The sequence below is a fragment of the Salmo trutta genome, chromosome 23 (assembly GCF_901001165.1).
Source record: "Salmo trutta chromosome 23, fSalTru1.1, whole genome shotgun sequence".
Classification (NCBI taxonomy): domain Eukaryota; kingdom Metazoa; phylum Chordata; class Actinopteri; order Salmoniformes; family Salmonidae; genus Salmo; species Salmo trutta.
Window position 1 is genome coordinate 15,307,807 of NC_042979.1, and position 14,412 is coordinate 15,322,218.

A 14,412-nucleotide genomic window follows, 5' to 3' on the forward strand; every position below is an offset into this window, starting at 1 on the left:
ATTGCTTCTGTGGACAGGTCTCTTTTATACAGGTAACAAGCTGAGAATAGGAGCACTTGCTTTAACAGTGTGCTCCTAATCTCAGCTCGTTACCTGTATAAAAGACACCTGGGAGCCAGAAATCTTTCTGATTTAGAGGGGATCAAATACTTATTTCCCTCATTTAAATGCAAATCAATTTGTAACATTTTTGACATGCGTTTTTCTGGATTTTTTTGTTATTCTGTCTCTCACTGTTCAAATAAACCTACCATTAAAATTAGAGACTGATCATTTCTTTGTCAGTGGGCAAACTTACAAAATCAGCAGGGGATCCAATACTTTTTTCCCTCACTGTATGTAAACTTCTGACCCACTGGGAATGTGATGAAAGAAATAAAAGCTGAAGTAAATCATTCTCTGCTATTATTCTGACATTTCAAATTTAAAATAAAGTGGTGATCCTAACTGTCCTAAAACAGGGAATCTTTACTAGGATTAAATGTGAGGAATTGTGAAAAACTGAGTTTAAATGTATTTGGCTAAGGTGTATGTACACTTCTGACTTCAGCTGTAGATGGGAGGCGTTGAGGAGAGCTGAAGGGTGGGACTAAAAATAGCTAAGCACACTGCCAAGACAACGCAAGAGGGGTTTCGGGACAAGTCTCAATGTCCTTGAGTGGCCCACTCATAGGCCGGACTTGAACCCTGGAGAGACCTAAAAAACAGCTGTGCAGCAATGCTCCCCATCCAACTTGACAGAGCTTGAGAGGATCTGCAAAGAATAATGTGAGAAACTCTCCAAATACAGGGGTGCCAAGCTTGTAGCGCCATACCAAAGAAGACTCAAGGCTGTAATCGCTGCCAGATGTGCTTCAAAGTACTGAGTAAAGTGTCTGAATACCTAAATAAATGTGATATTTCATTTTTTATAAATTAGCAAACATTTAGAAAAAAACAGTTTTTGCTTTGTCATTATGGGGTATTGTGTGTAGATTGATGAGAGGAAAAAAACAATTGAATCAATTTTAGAATAAGGCTGTAACCTAACAAAATGTGGAAGAAGTCAAGGGGTCTGAATACTTCCAGAAGGCACCGTACACTGAGTGTACAAAACATTAGGAACTAACTAATGCTCTGTCCATGACAGACTGACCAGGTGAATCCAGGTGAAAGCTATGACCCCTTATTGAATTCACTTGTTAAATCCACTTCAAAATCAGTGTAGATGAAGGGGAGGAGACAGGTTAAAGAAGGATTTTTAATCCTTAAGACAATTGAGACATGGATTGTATGTGTGTGCCATTCAGAGGGTGAATGGGCAAGACCACATATTTAAGTGCCTTTGAACAGGATATGGTTGTATGTGCCAGGCGCACAGGTTTGAGTGTGTCACCACTGCTGGGTTATTCACACTCAATATTTTCCCATGTGTATCAAGAATGGTCCACCACCCAAAGGACATCCAGCCAACTTGACACAAGTTGGAGCATTGGCGTCAACATGGGCCAGCATCCCTGTGGAATGCTTTCGACACCTTGTAGAGTCCATGCCACGGCGAATTGAGGCTGTTCTGAGGGCAAAAGAGGGTGCAACTCAATATTAGGAAGGTGCTCCATACCAAATTTCCTGGCCCCATGTCCATCGGCTCAGTTCTTATAGCCCTGGTTTGATATGGTGCCATCTAGTAGTGTGGCTGACTATTCTCAAATTCATTAGAGGCTAATTCATTGAGTCTATATTCCAAATCTGGAATCAATCTGACTTATGGTTCATGAGAAGATTAAGTATTTTTGCATTAGCATAAGTGCTAACGTGCATCTATTAGGTACAGTCCGGCCATACAATATTTGAATGCAGCAGCAACAAAATAAATCTCAAAACCATTAAGCGACTGATGTAATGAGTCTATACACACAAAATCTGGAGTGAATCTGGCATATGGTTCATGAGAAGATGATTTTGAGCATTAGCGTTAAATATGAAAATAACTATTTGTTAATAGTTTCCCTGTTTTTTGAGAAATCAACATGAAATTCAGTGTGGTTCATTTTAGGGACGACCATGATAGCGATGACACGTTTCAAGTTGATAGGCCACTGTGGAAGTGGATTTACAGTGGTTTAAATGGACACAAATCAGATTTGTCAATAACTCAGCCATGTTTTGACCAATCCCTTAGCTTGAGAAAAGCTAAGTTTGGAGAAGTACCATGGTCCTACATTCCAAATTTAGTCAGAGATTTTTTATCATTATTTAATAATGCATTAGTTTTACATAGTCAAATTTGATTGCTAAGGTTCCTTATTTTGAAGATAAATGCCAAACTTAACACGGTTCATCATGGTAATGTTTGTGATGACCCTAAAAAGTTTTGAGTTGAAGGGCCATTGTCTAGTGGATTTAAATGGACAAATAAAATCAGATTTCCTGATTTATCAATTACTCAGTCATCTCTTAACCAATCCCTTAATTTGAGAAACTCTAAGTGATGTACCATGGGCCTACATACTGCATTTGGTGTTATTTAGAGTGTATGGTTCATGAGAATACGTTTTTGAAAAGTAAAAAAAAAAAAAAAATGTCCAAGATGGAGGAAAATCTATCCTGACGGACATTATGGGTCCTTGAGAAGAATTTGTTCAGGATGAGGAAAGACACCTACATTTTTTAGTTTTTTTGGCAAGACACCTACATGCAAGGTTTCAAGTGTTTAGGTCAAACGGGCCACTGGATATGAGGGTTTAAGTGAGACTGCTTATAACTGTCACCTATGGGCCAAATCGGTAGTTGGCCTGTAGTTTCTGTGTGCCAAATTTGAAATAAAAGTAACCAATCTATGCGAGTTCGCTGTGAACCCCTAATAAATTAGCCAGACACATCAATAGCCATTTCTTAAATACTTTATACAAAATTAATAAATTGTAATGTACACATTTTAATGATCAATACCATGATCTTTCCAGTTGCAAAATACAAATAAAACTTCACAAAAGTCCAGATACTCAGACATACAACACGTGCTAACTAACTATTGTAGTGTTTTAATTATAGTGCAATGCTTCACAAGATTTAAAAAATATGTATTAAAAAAATGTAATGAAACGATAAAAAGTGAACACTTGCACAGCTTGGCACAAGGAACATGTATCTTAGTGGCAGTGCCCTCCTTAGAAGTAGACTTTTTCCCCTAAATCAACAGCCAAAAAGATGTATTCACATTGGTACTGTAGATACTGCATATAAAGCCCAGACATCGCTTTAAGAGTGTGTGATGTTGCAGTTTTCTTCTGTGTGTGAACATCAAACTGACTATTATTGTATGGACAACGGCAGTGTAACTTGACAAATCGCTAAATATTTTTTGTTAGGAGTGATATGTTCTCATTTCTATCAGGGATATGACAGGCATGCATTACCCCTTACTGTATACTGTAGATCCAACAGAACTCATGCATTACCCCTTAATGTATACTGTAGATCCAACAGAACTCATGATACCGTACTGAACATCTCCACATCATTCCAACATTTTTTTAAGAGGGATCAAAATGGAAAACAACAAAAATATAAATACTATATCTAAGAAAATGACTACATCTAAACAAATATAAATCCTCCAATACAATTAAAAACAAAAATAAAGTAACAGCAATAAGGAAAATCACATTGACAACATCAGTCTGATACGGTTGATTTCGGTCAAATTGACCAACTCTCTGCATCGTTGTGAGACAAAAGAAATACACAGAAAATGGGGGGTAAAAACATGTATATAGAAAACTTCTATTATCACCAATGTAAGGCCACTCAGAGATACAAGGAAACATAGCAGGAAAATATTTGCAAACCGAGGGCTTGGACTGCCTTTTCCTAGCCTCGTTACGAACCATACGAGGCTAGCCTTTCCCTCATCTGAGATGAAAATTGTTTAAACTCCTCTGGTCCCAAAAGCCCCTCTAGGTCCACTTAGTATCTGTAGTGTCCTGCTAGAAAATTGCAGTAAAAAGCAATTCAAAACTATACTCAAATGCCATCTAGCAGCCCTCTGTTTGCAAAGTAGACCAGACTCTACATACGGAATAAATACATAAAAACTATAAATAAAATGGCTGTCATTGAGGGTTGGCAACATTAGCCAAATGTTTGTAAAATGTTGTATTCAACAGGGTTATTTAGCAGTGATTACTAAGTTCAAGACAGGGCCCTACATACACTATTGTCGTTTTTGATGTAAGAAGCAATAGTCCATATTAAAAAGTGCTCACCACTCTCTATCCTTAAAAGGAAGTTTCTCTCTGGATAGAAGGCAGCCCTTTGCATTAAGAACATTTATGACAATTTAGACTAAAAAGTATTACAGTAATTCTCATTCAAAGTGCATTGTTAACACTGTATGGGACTAATGGGTTATGAATAGAAGCCCAACACCTGACAAGGCACACAACTTACAAACCCTTTATATTGAGTGCTGTTGCCATTACAGTACCTCATGTCAAAAAATAGGGGGGAGACTCAAATGTAAAACTCACTTCAGAACCACCACACGGCACTAATTTCAATACAAAAAAACACTTCACTTTTCTACAGGAAAAAAAACTGGATTTGTACACTATATTTAGGAGTAGGGTACTTGACATGTGGTAGAAGTCCAAACGATAGAAACCAGGTGAATCTACTTCGACCAAAACACCAACAATGACATCCTGCGTTTGGACCCTAATAGTGGCATCAATGAGATTTGAACATGGATCCTGAAGAACACTAAAGAGAGATTGAGGAAGATAAACAGCTTTCTACTACAGTTACAGTTTTGTGTCTGAACTTCACACATTCACAGCTTCTAAAGTGTAAGGCATCAAACATATGGCCACAGTTGGGGGGTATTGCACATGAACACTGGTGGGGATTGTGGGGTGAGGGGGAGACCCTGTGCTGAAGTGCATACAGGCTGGCAGGAATTGATTGGCATATAGCGCCCATGGCATGTCCATAGTGCCAGACTGGCCGACCCACAGTAAGTACAATATCGTGTGAGATTGTGTCTAATAACCATTGAGTGAGAGAGAAACGAACTACGTCTGTGTAGGAGATAGTGAGTGAGGGACACAAAATGGGAGTCTGGGAAATACACAGTGAGTGACAGTGTAATGGTGAACCAGTGTCCATCAAACAGCCAGTAGCAGCCAGGGGACATTATTAGTCCAAAGTAGTAGTAGTCAACGTGCTCCTATTACTTCCCACTTTACTAGAGGCCCTTCACACCCCTCCTTCAGGGAGACCTCATCTGCCCTCCTCCTCAGAGCGTATCTCAGACTTGAGCTTGACGAACTCCTTGGCCACCTCGTCGTTGGAGCGCTGGGAGAGGATGCGCATGGCGGTGAGGCCTGTCTCGTCCATGGTGACCCGCTGACCCAGGGGGCACCAGCACGCCACACTGCCCTTCTCTGCCACATCCCGCAGCTGCATCACAGCCATGCCCACCACCCGATCGGCACGGCCAAAACAGTAGTCCTTCACACACATCTGCAGCTCGTAGCACTCAAAGCCATCCTCGTTACCTAGGATACTGAGGAGACATGGAAGAGGGGAGGGAGATCATTTTTTACAATTTTTTATTTATTTTTTACAATGAGCAATGGCTATTTCAAGGGACTACACATTGATCATTTTAGGCAACAGGTTACTGTACTATTGCTTGACTCTGGACTCACAAGTGGAAGGTCTCGTTGAACTTGGGCGCCCAGCTGTTGTTCTTGGACTTGGATTGGAACTTGCGCTTCTTGTCACTGAGGTGGGGTCCAATCATGGTGATCTCCACAAAGGGCCGGAACATCCCAGACGTCTGCCACTTCAGATCATTGGCTCCCACCACTGGTACAACGAGAAAGGAGATTAGTTTGTTTGTTGGGATGGGGAGACACAGAAAAGGGTTTATTGCAGTAATTGTTTTCCTTAACTCTACAAATATACAAACCTTTGACAGTGACTTTGTGCTCCCCAGTACCAGGGTGGGTGAACAGGTCGATCTGAATGGATATCTCTCCCACCGGCTTGTCCACTCCTGACCCTAGCACACACAGATGGGAACACAAGACATTATCTTCCAGTGGTGGTCAGTGTGATTATAGATACCATAGTATCCGTTAGGGAGGAGGAGGAGGAGGAGGAGAGGGTATGGGTAAGGTCATACAACCAGGAGGAGGAGCAGTCAAGGTTGGTGTTTGGGGCAAACTCACCCACAGGGGGAGATGGGAGGGGGTTTATGTACACAGAGTAAAGGAGATCGGGGTTGTTGACACCACCTACCCCTGGAGGGTTGTATTTTTTCGTTGGGAGTTAACCTAATACCCTTCCCATTGTGCACTGGTGAGGAGGCAGCAGAAAAGATCACAGGAGAGAAGACAAATAAGCAAACAAAGTGTCAAATGGCAGCAGTGAGTCATTTTAGAGTTAGACAAATCCCAGCACACACAGAACAGTCACAGAGCAAGAGAAAGTTAGTTTCCAGGTATGTAACAGAGGCACACACAGTATTTAGCTGATAGATCAACTTCAAGCCCAATACTAAATAGAACAGTACTCAAGAGGGAGCACTGGAGCCTCTGGTGACCCCTGGTGGCAAAGCAGGGGAGAAGCAAAGGTCTTATTTTATGACTAATGTACAGTATTTAGTTAGACACAATGGGAAGCACACTGATGCTATTGTGTGTGTGTGTGTGTGTGTGTGCATGCGCGCCGCCTCACCTTGTGTGTGTTGTGTTGTGACGAAGGTCTTGATGAGCGTGTCTGTGGTCTGCGTGTAGAGGGACAGAGCGTGGCGTAGTGAGGTCAACTCAGGACTCTTCTCCAGGAACGCCTTCTTCAGACCGTTCCCTCCTGCATGGAAGTATTGCTGCAGAAGAGTGAGAGAGAGTGAGAGTGAGAGTGAGAGTGAGAGAGTGAGAGAGAGAGAGAGAGAGAGAGAGGGAGAAGGTTTGATTCCCTACTATAAAATGAACGAGGCCTGTAATTAAAGGATCAGCAACACAGTCCCCTCATCATCTAAGTAGTCACTTTACCACAGGTGTATGTTGGCCTATAAACTCAAACACAAACTTTGATTGTGTCCAGTGCTATATCCATGACAGCACACTGTTTAGGGGTCAGGCTTTTGGCCTCTCCTGCCATGTGATCCTTGAGCTTGGAGAGCTGCCCCAGTTCCTTGGCTGCAGACAGGATCTGGGCCCCCTGAGGAGAGGAATACACATAACATTAGGCGACGGTGTGTTTGGAGTAGAGTGACGTGAGGAAAAGGGCCAGGTTTGAAGGTAAATGTTAGGGAGGGGTGTTGGGCCTTACGAAGGTGTCGTTTCCTTGGGGCAGGACGATGGTCTTCTCCAGGCTGCTCATCACAATCCTCCACAGCTCTTTCAGAACCCGCTTTAGAACAGTCTTCTCACACGCTGTGGCAAACAGCGTTAACCTGCATAGACACACACAGACGTTTAATGAGACAACACATACAGCAAATCAACAAATACACAATCACGCAACATGGCACAACATACTGACAAAAACAACTGACTTCAGAGGGAATGCACCAAAATGAACACCACCAAATCAGCAGCCAATAGAGAAGCAGGAGGGATCCACTCACTTGGAATCCAGGAAGTCCATAAGTGGCCGTAGCATGTTGTCGGAGTCGGCTTCCACCATGTTGCGGCTGTTGGCGTTGACTGGGCCCTTGATCTGGTACAGCAGAGAGGCCATCTGTCTCATACAGTCATCAATACGGACCTGGAAACTACAGGAGAGAAAGGAGCCACAGGGGTTAGGGTTCAGAGCAAAATGGACTGAAGCTGTGTGCATGAGTCTACAGTAGAAACATTATGAGTGACATAGTATGGGGAGAGTGTACATGTTGGAATCCTGGGACTGTGTGGGAGCATGTGTGTACCTGTTTCCAAACGTGGTACTCAGCTCATCCAGCACATTGTTCAGCTTGACCTGAAGCTCATTCAGGAGGTCACTGGCTTCTGTGTCCAGCTGCAGACAGACAGGCAGACACACAGATAGTAAGACAGACGCAGAGAGATAACAGAGACAGTGTAATAAGTCTGAGTACAGAACATTTTTTTGTACAACAGTTAAGCATGATTCTCAAAAACCATAGATATGGGGGAAAACAGCAACATAATTCCCTTTGATGCCAGATAATACACATACTGTAAAGTATGCGGATTGTAAGCCAAAGTAGAGCACACACAATAATCCAGCAGCAATGGAGAAAACGTGTTATTTTGCTTTTTGCCAGTAGATGAACAAGCATGGCAAGGAAAGGCAATGGTCACTCAAACATCGTTTTCAGAGAAACTGTGAAAAATGTTTGACTGAAGTAGGGAGATTCCCTATACTTGCAATGTCACTGCTACTTCCCTTCCAGTTAGTTACAGTCATTGTTATTAGAGCCAACACTCCTGTAGACTAACCCACCTTTTTGTCGGTAATAATCACCACCTTCAAAGAAAGCAGATGAAAGAAAATGGCGGTTTAATATGACAGAAGATTCATTGACTCAGAAGTATATCCTATTGGAGGACCACCAGGGGTCACAATGTGTCCCGTATCAACAACCACAGCATCAGTCTGACAGAAACCATCTCAGAGGCCTAAAGCAACCCCAGCCAGACAGATGACAACATGATGTGGCCCATTAAGCTAATGCTTCAATAGGCCAGCTGATACATGGACTGCCAGGGACTAGACTACATGTCTAGATTCCAGACAAGAGTATAGGACAGCTGTAGGGGAACTACTGAAGGAGTTCTGCACCAGTGGATACAAGGAGGGCTTACAGGGGCTATAGGGAGAGATTGAGTATGTTTTTCATGAGCCTCCTGTACGTGTGTATACTGCTGAGTAAGTGACAGTTAGTGAGAGTGACAGTGTTAGTGGAGATGGGCACTGATGATGTCACATCCTTACTACACTCACCTTCTCCTCGTCTTTCTTTTCAGGCTATCAGAGAGTGGGAGGGGGGGAAAAAAGGAGATGACCGTATTTATCAAGAGCTAGTATGAGGTAAAAACTAGAAATACATGGCAAATATCTGATGGTGCTATAAAATAATATGGTACCAACTGGGAAATGTGTTGACCAATGAACCAGTGACATTTTTGTGAGCAGCATAGCTACTGCTCAACTATACAACCCAGGGAGAAAGGCACAAACTATAACCCACCTTTTCCTCTGGGGGTGCATCCATCTTTGAGAGAAGTAAAAAATAAAATAAAAAAAAGAACATCTGTCAAATGTGTCTTTTGTTGCAATAACTAGAGTACGGACCAGCAACAAACCCAACTAGCACTAACAGCAGGAGAAGATTTAGGATAATAGACTTAACCAAAAGACAAAATTGTAAAAAGAGGTACAGTAAACCTTTGCATACATACTGTAGGACTACATACTGTATATATACACAACACTTGTTTGTAATGAACCCACCTTCTCTTTGTCAGTCTATTGAAAACAAAAGAAAAGGGAAAATAACTAAATCATTAAACTGCATAGTAGTCTGAAAGTAAATGAAGTTGTGGGAAGGAGATGTCTGTAATGGAGCGCAACACAGCTGCACTTGGATTTAGAGAACAGGTAAGAGACAACAGTACCGCAGTCATATAGGGGAAGAGTGTTGCACCAAACAGATGACCAGTGAAAAACCCAACAAGATCAAAGTCACCCCGGTAACGATGGTGGTGTCCGTTCCCACCATGAGAAGGCACAATGACGTGGCGAATGCGAGTGTGACCACCACTACGTGAGTGGAGAGAGGGGCAGTGAGTGGGAATGACGATATGTGACCATGACCATATCAGTGACAGTGTGTCACTGACACAACCTCTACTACACCAACAAACCTCAACCTGCTCCTCCTCAACCTCCTCCTCCTCCACACTTTCCTGAAGGGTTGGAGTGAGACAGAACACAAAACATACTGTGAACCTCCAGCTAGAGGCAGAACACTTGATAAACCCTCAGAGAACTGATTGATACACTGAGTCGGTTTACAAGTTACATCAGCCGACCACGTCAACAATGACAGCAGTATCAGACAGTACAGTATCATGTTCTGTATTTACAGTGCGTTCGGAAAGTATTCAGACGCCTTCCCTTTTTCCACATTTTGTTATGTTACAACCTTATTCTAAAATTGATTAAATAAACAATTTCCTCAGCAATCTACACGCAATACCCCATAATGACAAAGCGAAAACAGGTTTCTATAAATTTGTGCAAATTTAAAAATAAAAAACAGAAATATACTTATTTACATAAGTATTGAGACCCTTTGCTATGAGACTCGAAATTGAGCTCAGGTGCATCCTGTTTCCATTGATCATCCTTGAGATGTTTCTACAACTATATTGGAGTCCACCTGTGGTATATTCAATTGATAGGACTTGACTTGGAAAGGTACACAACTATCTATATAAAAGGTCCCACAGTTGACAGTGCATGTCAGAGCAAAAACCAAGCCATGAGGTCGAAGGAATTGTCCATAGAGCTCCAAGACAGGATTGTGTCAAGGCACAGATCTGGGGAAGGGTACCAGCATTGAAGATCCAAGAAAACAGTGGCATCCATCATTCTAAAATGGAAGTAGTTTGGAACCACCAAGACTCTTCCTATAGCTGGCTGCCCAGCTCAACTGAGCAATCGGGGGAAAAGGGCCTTCTTCAGGGAGGTGACCAAAAACCCGATGGTCACTGACAGCTCCAGAGTTCCTCTGTGGAGATGGGAGAACCTTCCAGGAGGACAACCATCTCTGCAGCACTCCACCAATCAGGCCTGTATGGTAGAGTGGCCAGAAGGAAGCCACTCCTCAGTAAAAGGCACATGACAGCCCGCTTGGAGTTTGCCAAAAGGCACCTAAAGACTCTGACCATGAGAAACAAGATTCTCTGGTCTGATGAAACCAAGATTGAACTCTTTGGCCTGAATGCCAAGTGTCACGTCTGGAGGAAAACTGACACTATCCCTACGGTGAAGCATGATGGTGGCAGCATCATGCTGTGGCAATGTTTTTCAGTAGCAGGGACTGGGAAACTAGTCAGGATTGAGGGAATATGAACAGAGCAAAGTACAGAGATCCTTGATGAAAAATCTGCTCCAGAGTGCTCAGGACCTCAGACTGGGGCAAATGTTCACCTTCCAACACGACAACGACCCGAAGCACACAGCCGGGACAAGTCTCTGAATGTCCTTGACGGAGCCCGGACTTGAACCCGATCAAACATCTCTGGAGACCTGAAAATAGCTGTGCAGCGACGCTCCCCATCCAACCTTACAGAGCTTGAGAGGATCTGCAGAGAAGAATGGGAGAAACCCCCCAAATACAGGTGTTCCAAGCTTGTAGCGTCATACACAAGAAGACTCAGGGCTGTAATTGCTGTCAAAAGTGCTTCAACAAAGTACTGAAAAAAGGGTCTGAATACTTATGTAAATATGAAGTTTTTTATTTAATACATTTGCAAAAATGTTTAAAAAATAAGTTTTGCTTCGTCATTATAAGGTACTGAGTGTAGACTGATGAGGGAAAAAAACAACAATTTAATCCATTTTAGAATAAGGCTGTAGCGTAACAAAATGTGGAAAAAGTCAAGGGGTCTGAATACTTTCCGAATGCACTGTACGGAAAAGGGATCGTCAGTTTTCTATTTGAGGTTCAAAAACAATATATTTTATATATATCCATGTACAGAACGTCCATACATGCACATACATAATGTCCTCGTCTTACACCCACCTGCCGCCATTCTATCATTTTGCCCAGGTTGCCCTAGGGGGGGAAAAAGAGGGGGAAAATGCCCAAGTTTCTTTTATTCCTGCTAACTGCACAAAGTCAGCACCACAGTTTGAAGGTCAGACTGATTATAATGAAGACCTGTGTGTTGGCTTTCCAGGACACAGATAGACATGTGGTAACAGCAGTAACAGCAGAATGTTCATTATCAGTCAACGGTTTATGACCATTCCATTATATTGTACAATTTTGAAGATACTGTAGTTTATTTGAGTATTTCTAACTGTCAAAATAAACAAAACATAATTTTTTATTTATTTATTTTAAATTGGTGCTTGTTGACAATGAAACTTGAACAGTGTGTCTTGTCTTTTAAGTGTCTAATTTGTGTTGACAGGCAGAAGAGCGCAAGTCAGCGTGCACTGTGACGTTCCTGTGAACTCTTCCTACTAAGCTTCATCTGGGATAACTCAATTGCTAATCACTCCTTCCCTCCCACATCTCCCTGCTTCTCTACAGGAGCCCAGAACAGTCCGCCTTTCAAGTTCATCTCCTCACAGCACGACGCAGAGCTACTACGACAACATCACGGCTTCACACAACCCCAGAGTTGTGCTTCTTTGAAAACACAGCTCAGATTAAAGTTCCACTCTCTACATTCATTAGATGAACACTGATTGTCTTACCTTAGAAAAACCCAACCACAAGCCATGTGCCATTCATCAGCAGTGAATAAACAAACAATTCTGGATACTAGCTTATTCCATGCATTTCACACTTTCACAGCCCCAATAACCTGAAACTGATCCTCTGGGTGCAGAAGTTCTTACCATTAAACTTCCATACCCTCAAAAGACTAAAGACTCATCTAATTGGCCACAGGGAACTATCATGTGAGAAATCTAGCTCCAGTAGTTGACCGTCTATGGTTTTACTATGGGGGTTCCTAAAGGCTCTATAGAGGGTGAAGTCTATTCTACAGTCTTCTAATGATAAATACCCACCAGAGTCTTTCTCTCCTCATCCTCAGTTATGACCTGCTAGTCAGGGGGAAGGTGAGTTAGACAATACGTAATATGCAACAGGATCTACAACACCACTTTGGCAACTATCAAACAGCCTCCAATCAAAAGTGAACACCCACCTTCTCGTCCTCTTCTTCCTCATCATCCACCTGCTCGTCAATCTTAAGCAGCGAAGGAAACACCTATTTCAAGTCAATTTGTCAAAGTCTAGTGCTACAATTCAGCCATGGGCGCGTAAACCAAAACGAAGGGATTACTAGGCCAAACTACAAACTGCTTTACTCAACATCCAAACCACATAATAACTGAATTACTACACAGTATGAACGGAACAATCATTCTGAATAAAGCATGTTCTAAACATATAGATACTATATTGTGCTCTTAAGTAGGGATGCTAAACATACTGTAGGGACGGTAATGAAAACCTATAGACCGCACATAGCTTTATGCACTCTAGGAAATTGATCTACGGACATAATAGAATCACCAAGGGCATATGTTAATGTAACAGTCTAGTAGTCTACACAATAAGCACTGGCTTATAGCTGCTATTGATCTAATGCTTTATTCCACATGGCAGGATACTACAGTAGCACACATCCACTTCTCAACTCTAAGTCACGTGAACCATCTCCCTACCATTGCTTCCGCTTTTGCAATCTGGTACGGAAAGACACAAACAACAAGTTCATAATCTTGACTATGGAGAACAGTCACACACAAAAGCAATTTGAACCATGTGTTCACATAGAGCAAATAGTTGAGGTTCTTCATTTCTCTAGGTGTGATGCCAGAGTAGCACATCATTCACTGCTTTAAATCAAAACCTGCTAACACCAATGGCTGCTCAACCGGCTGCATGAGCCCAGAGACACAACGCGCCTGTAGTCTTCTCCAGGAGGTTCCTGGTGGTCCGGAGCACAGTGAGTATGAACATTGTTCACCCCGACGCCATCTTACCCATCTGTGAAAAAAAGCTCTTTGTTATCATCTTTTCCCGTACATAGTGTTGCTGCTTACCTGTTTGGCACCCATGGACTCAAACATCTTCTCCAGCTGGATACGCAACTGCTGCACGTTATTCATCAGTACACAGGGCTACAAAGGGGAAGAGAGCGAGCGATAGAGAGACCATTTAGAGGTTGAAACTCCCATTGAAAACACTAAGGATAGAGTGCATTCGGAAAGTATTCAGACCCCTTGACTTTTTCAAAATTTTGTCTAAAATGTCTAAAAACTGGTTCTCCCTTTGTCATTATGGGGTATTGTATGTAGGAAAAAAAACAACAATAAATACATTTTAGAATATGTCTAACGTAACAAAATATGGAAAAAGTCAAGGGGTCAATACTTTCCGAATGCACTGTATGTTGTGTAAGGCAGTATATGAAGACTTACGATCTTCTCTTTGTCAGAGTACGAGGGGAAGCTCTTGGTCAGAATGGCACTGTACTGCAGAAGAACTTTGGCAATAGTCTGTGGGGAGGAAAACAGGTCATTACAGTGTCATTGGAAATATATTATCTCATTACAACCACTAAACGACTGTCATCCTTTTCTGTTAATGGGAAGTGGCCTTTAAACACTGGCTAGAGGCTAGTGTGTTTTTTTAGGTAAAGT

The 14,412-nt window shown here is 42.2% G+C and overlaps 1 protein-coding gene across 3 annotated transcripts in view; it reads right to left on the reverse strand.

The window, feature by feature from the left end:
• Window positions 1–2,864: 2,864 nt before the first annotated feature.
• The window catches only part of unc13bb (unc-13 homolog Bb (C. elegans)), a 106,569-nt gene continuing 95,021 nt past the window's right edge, over window positions 2,865–14,412 (reverse strand). Inside the window, exons 30-47 of one of the 3 annotated variants that reach the window (XM_029709224.1) lie at window positions 14,191–14,268; window positions 13,813–13,890; window positions 13,432–13,452; window positions 12,909–12,950; window positions 12,769–12,801; window positions 9,466–9,480; window positions 9,203–9,226; window positions 8,956–8,979; window positions 8,455–8,478; window positions 7,919–8,007; window positions 7,619–7,765; window positions 7,321–7,444; window positions 7,078–7,209; window positions 6,727–6,874; window positions 6,289–6,345; window positions 5,957–6,049; window positions 5,694–5,853; window positions 2,865–5,548 (exon numbers count right to left, since the gene is read on the reverse strand). In XM_029709224.1, the coding sequence (XP_029565084.1) occupies window positions 5,263–5,548; window positions 5,694–5,853; window positions 5,957–6,049; window positions 6,289–6,345; window positions 6,727–6,874; window positions 7,078–7,209; window positions 7,321–7,444; window positions 7,619–7,765; window positions 7,919–8,007; window positions 8,455–8,478; window positions 8,956–8,979; window positions 9,203–9,226; window positions 9,466–9,480; window positions 12,769–12,801; window positions 12,909–12,950; window positions 13,432–13,452; window positions 13,813–13,890; window positions 14,191–14,268 (1,575 nt within the window). In that variant the 3' untranslated portion in view covers window positions 2,865–5,262. The remainder of the gene's footprint in view (window positions 5,549–5,693; window positions 5,854–5,956; window positions 6,050–6,288; window positions 6,346–6,726; window positions 6,875–7,077; window positions 7,210–7,320; window positions 7,445–7,618; window positions 7,766–7,918; window positions 8,008–8,454; window positions 8,479–8,955; window positions 8,980–9,202; window positions 9,227–9,465; window positions 9,481–12,768; window positions 12,802–12,908; window positions 12,951–13,431; window positions 13,453–13,812; window positions 13,891–14,190; window positions 14,269–14,412) is intronic. The other 2 variants (XM_029709222.1, XM_029709223.1) reach the window with 2 other exon arrangements.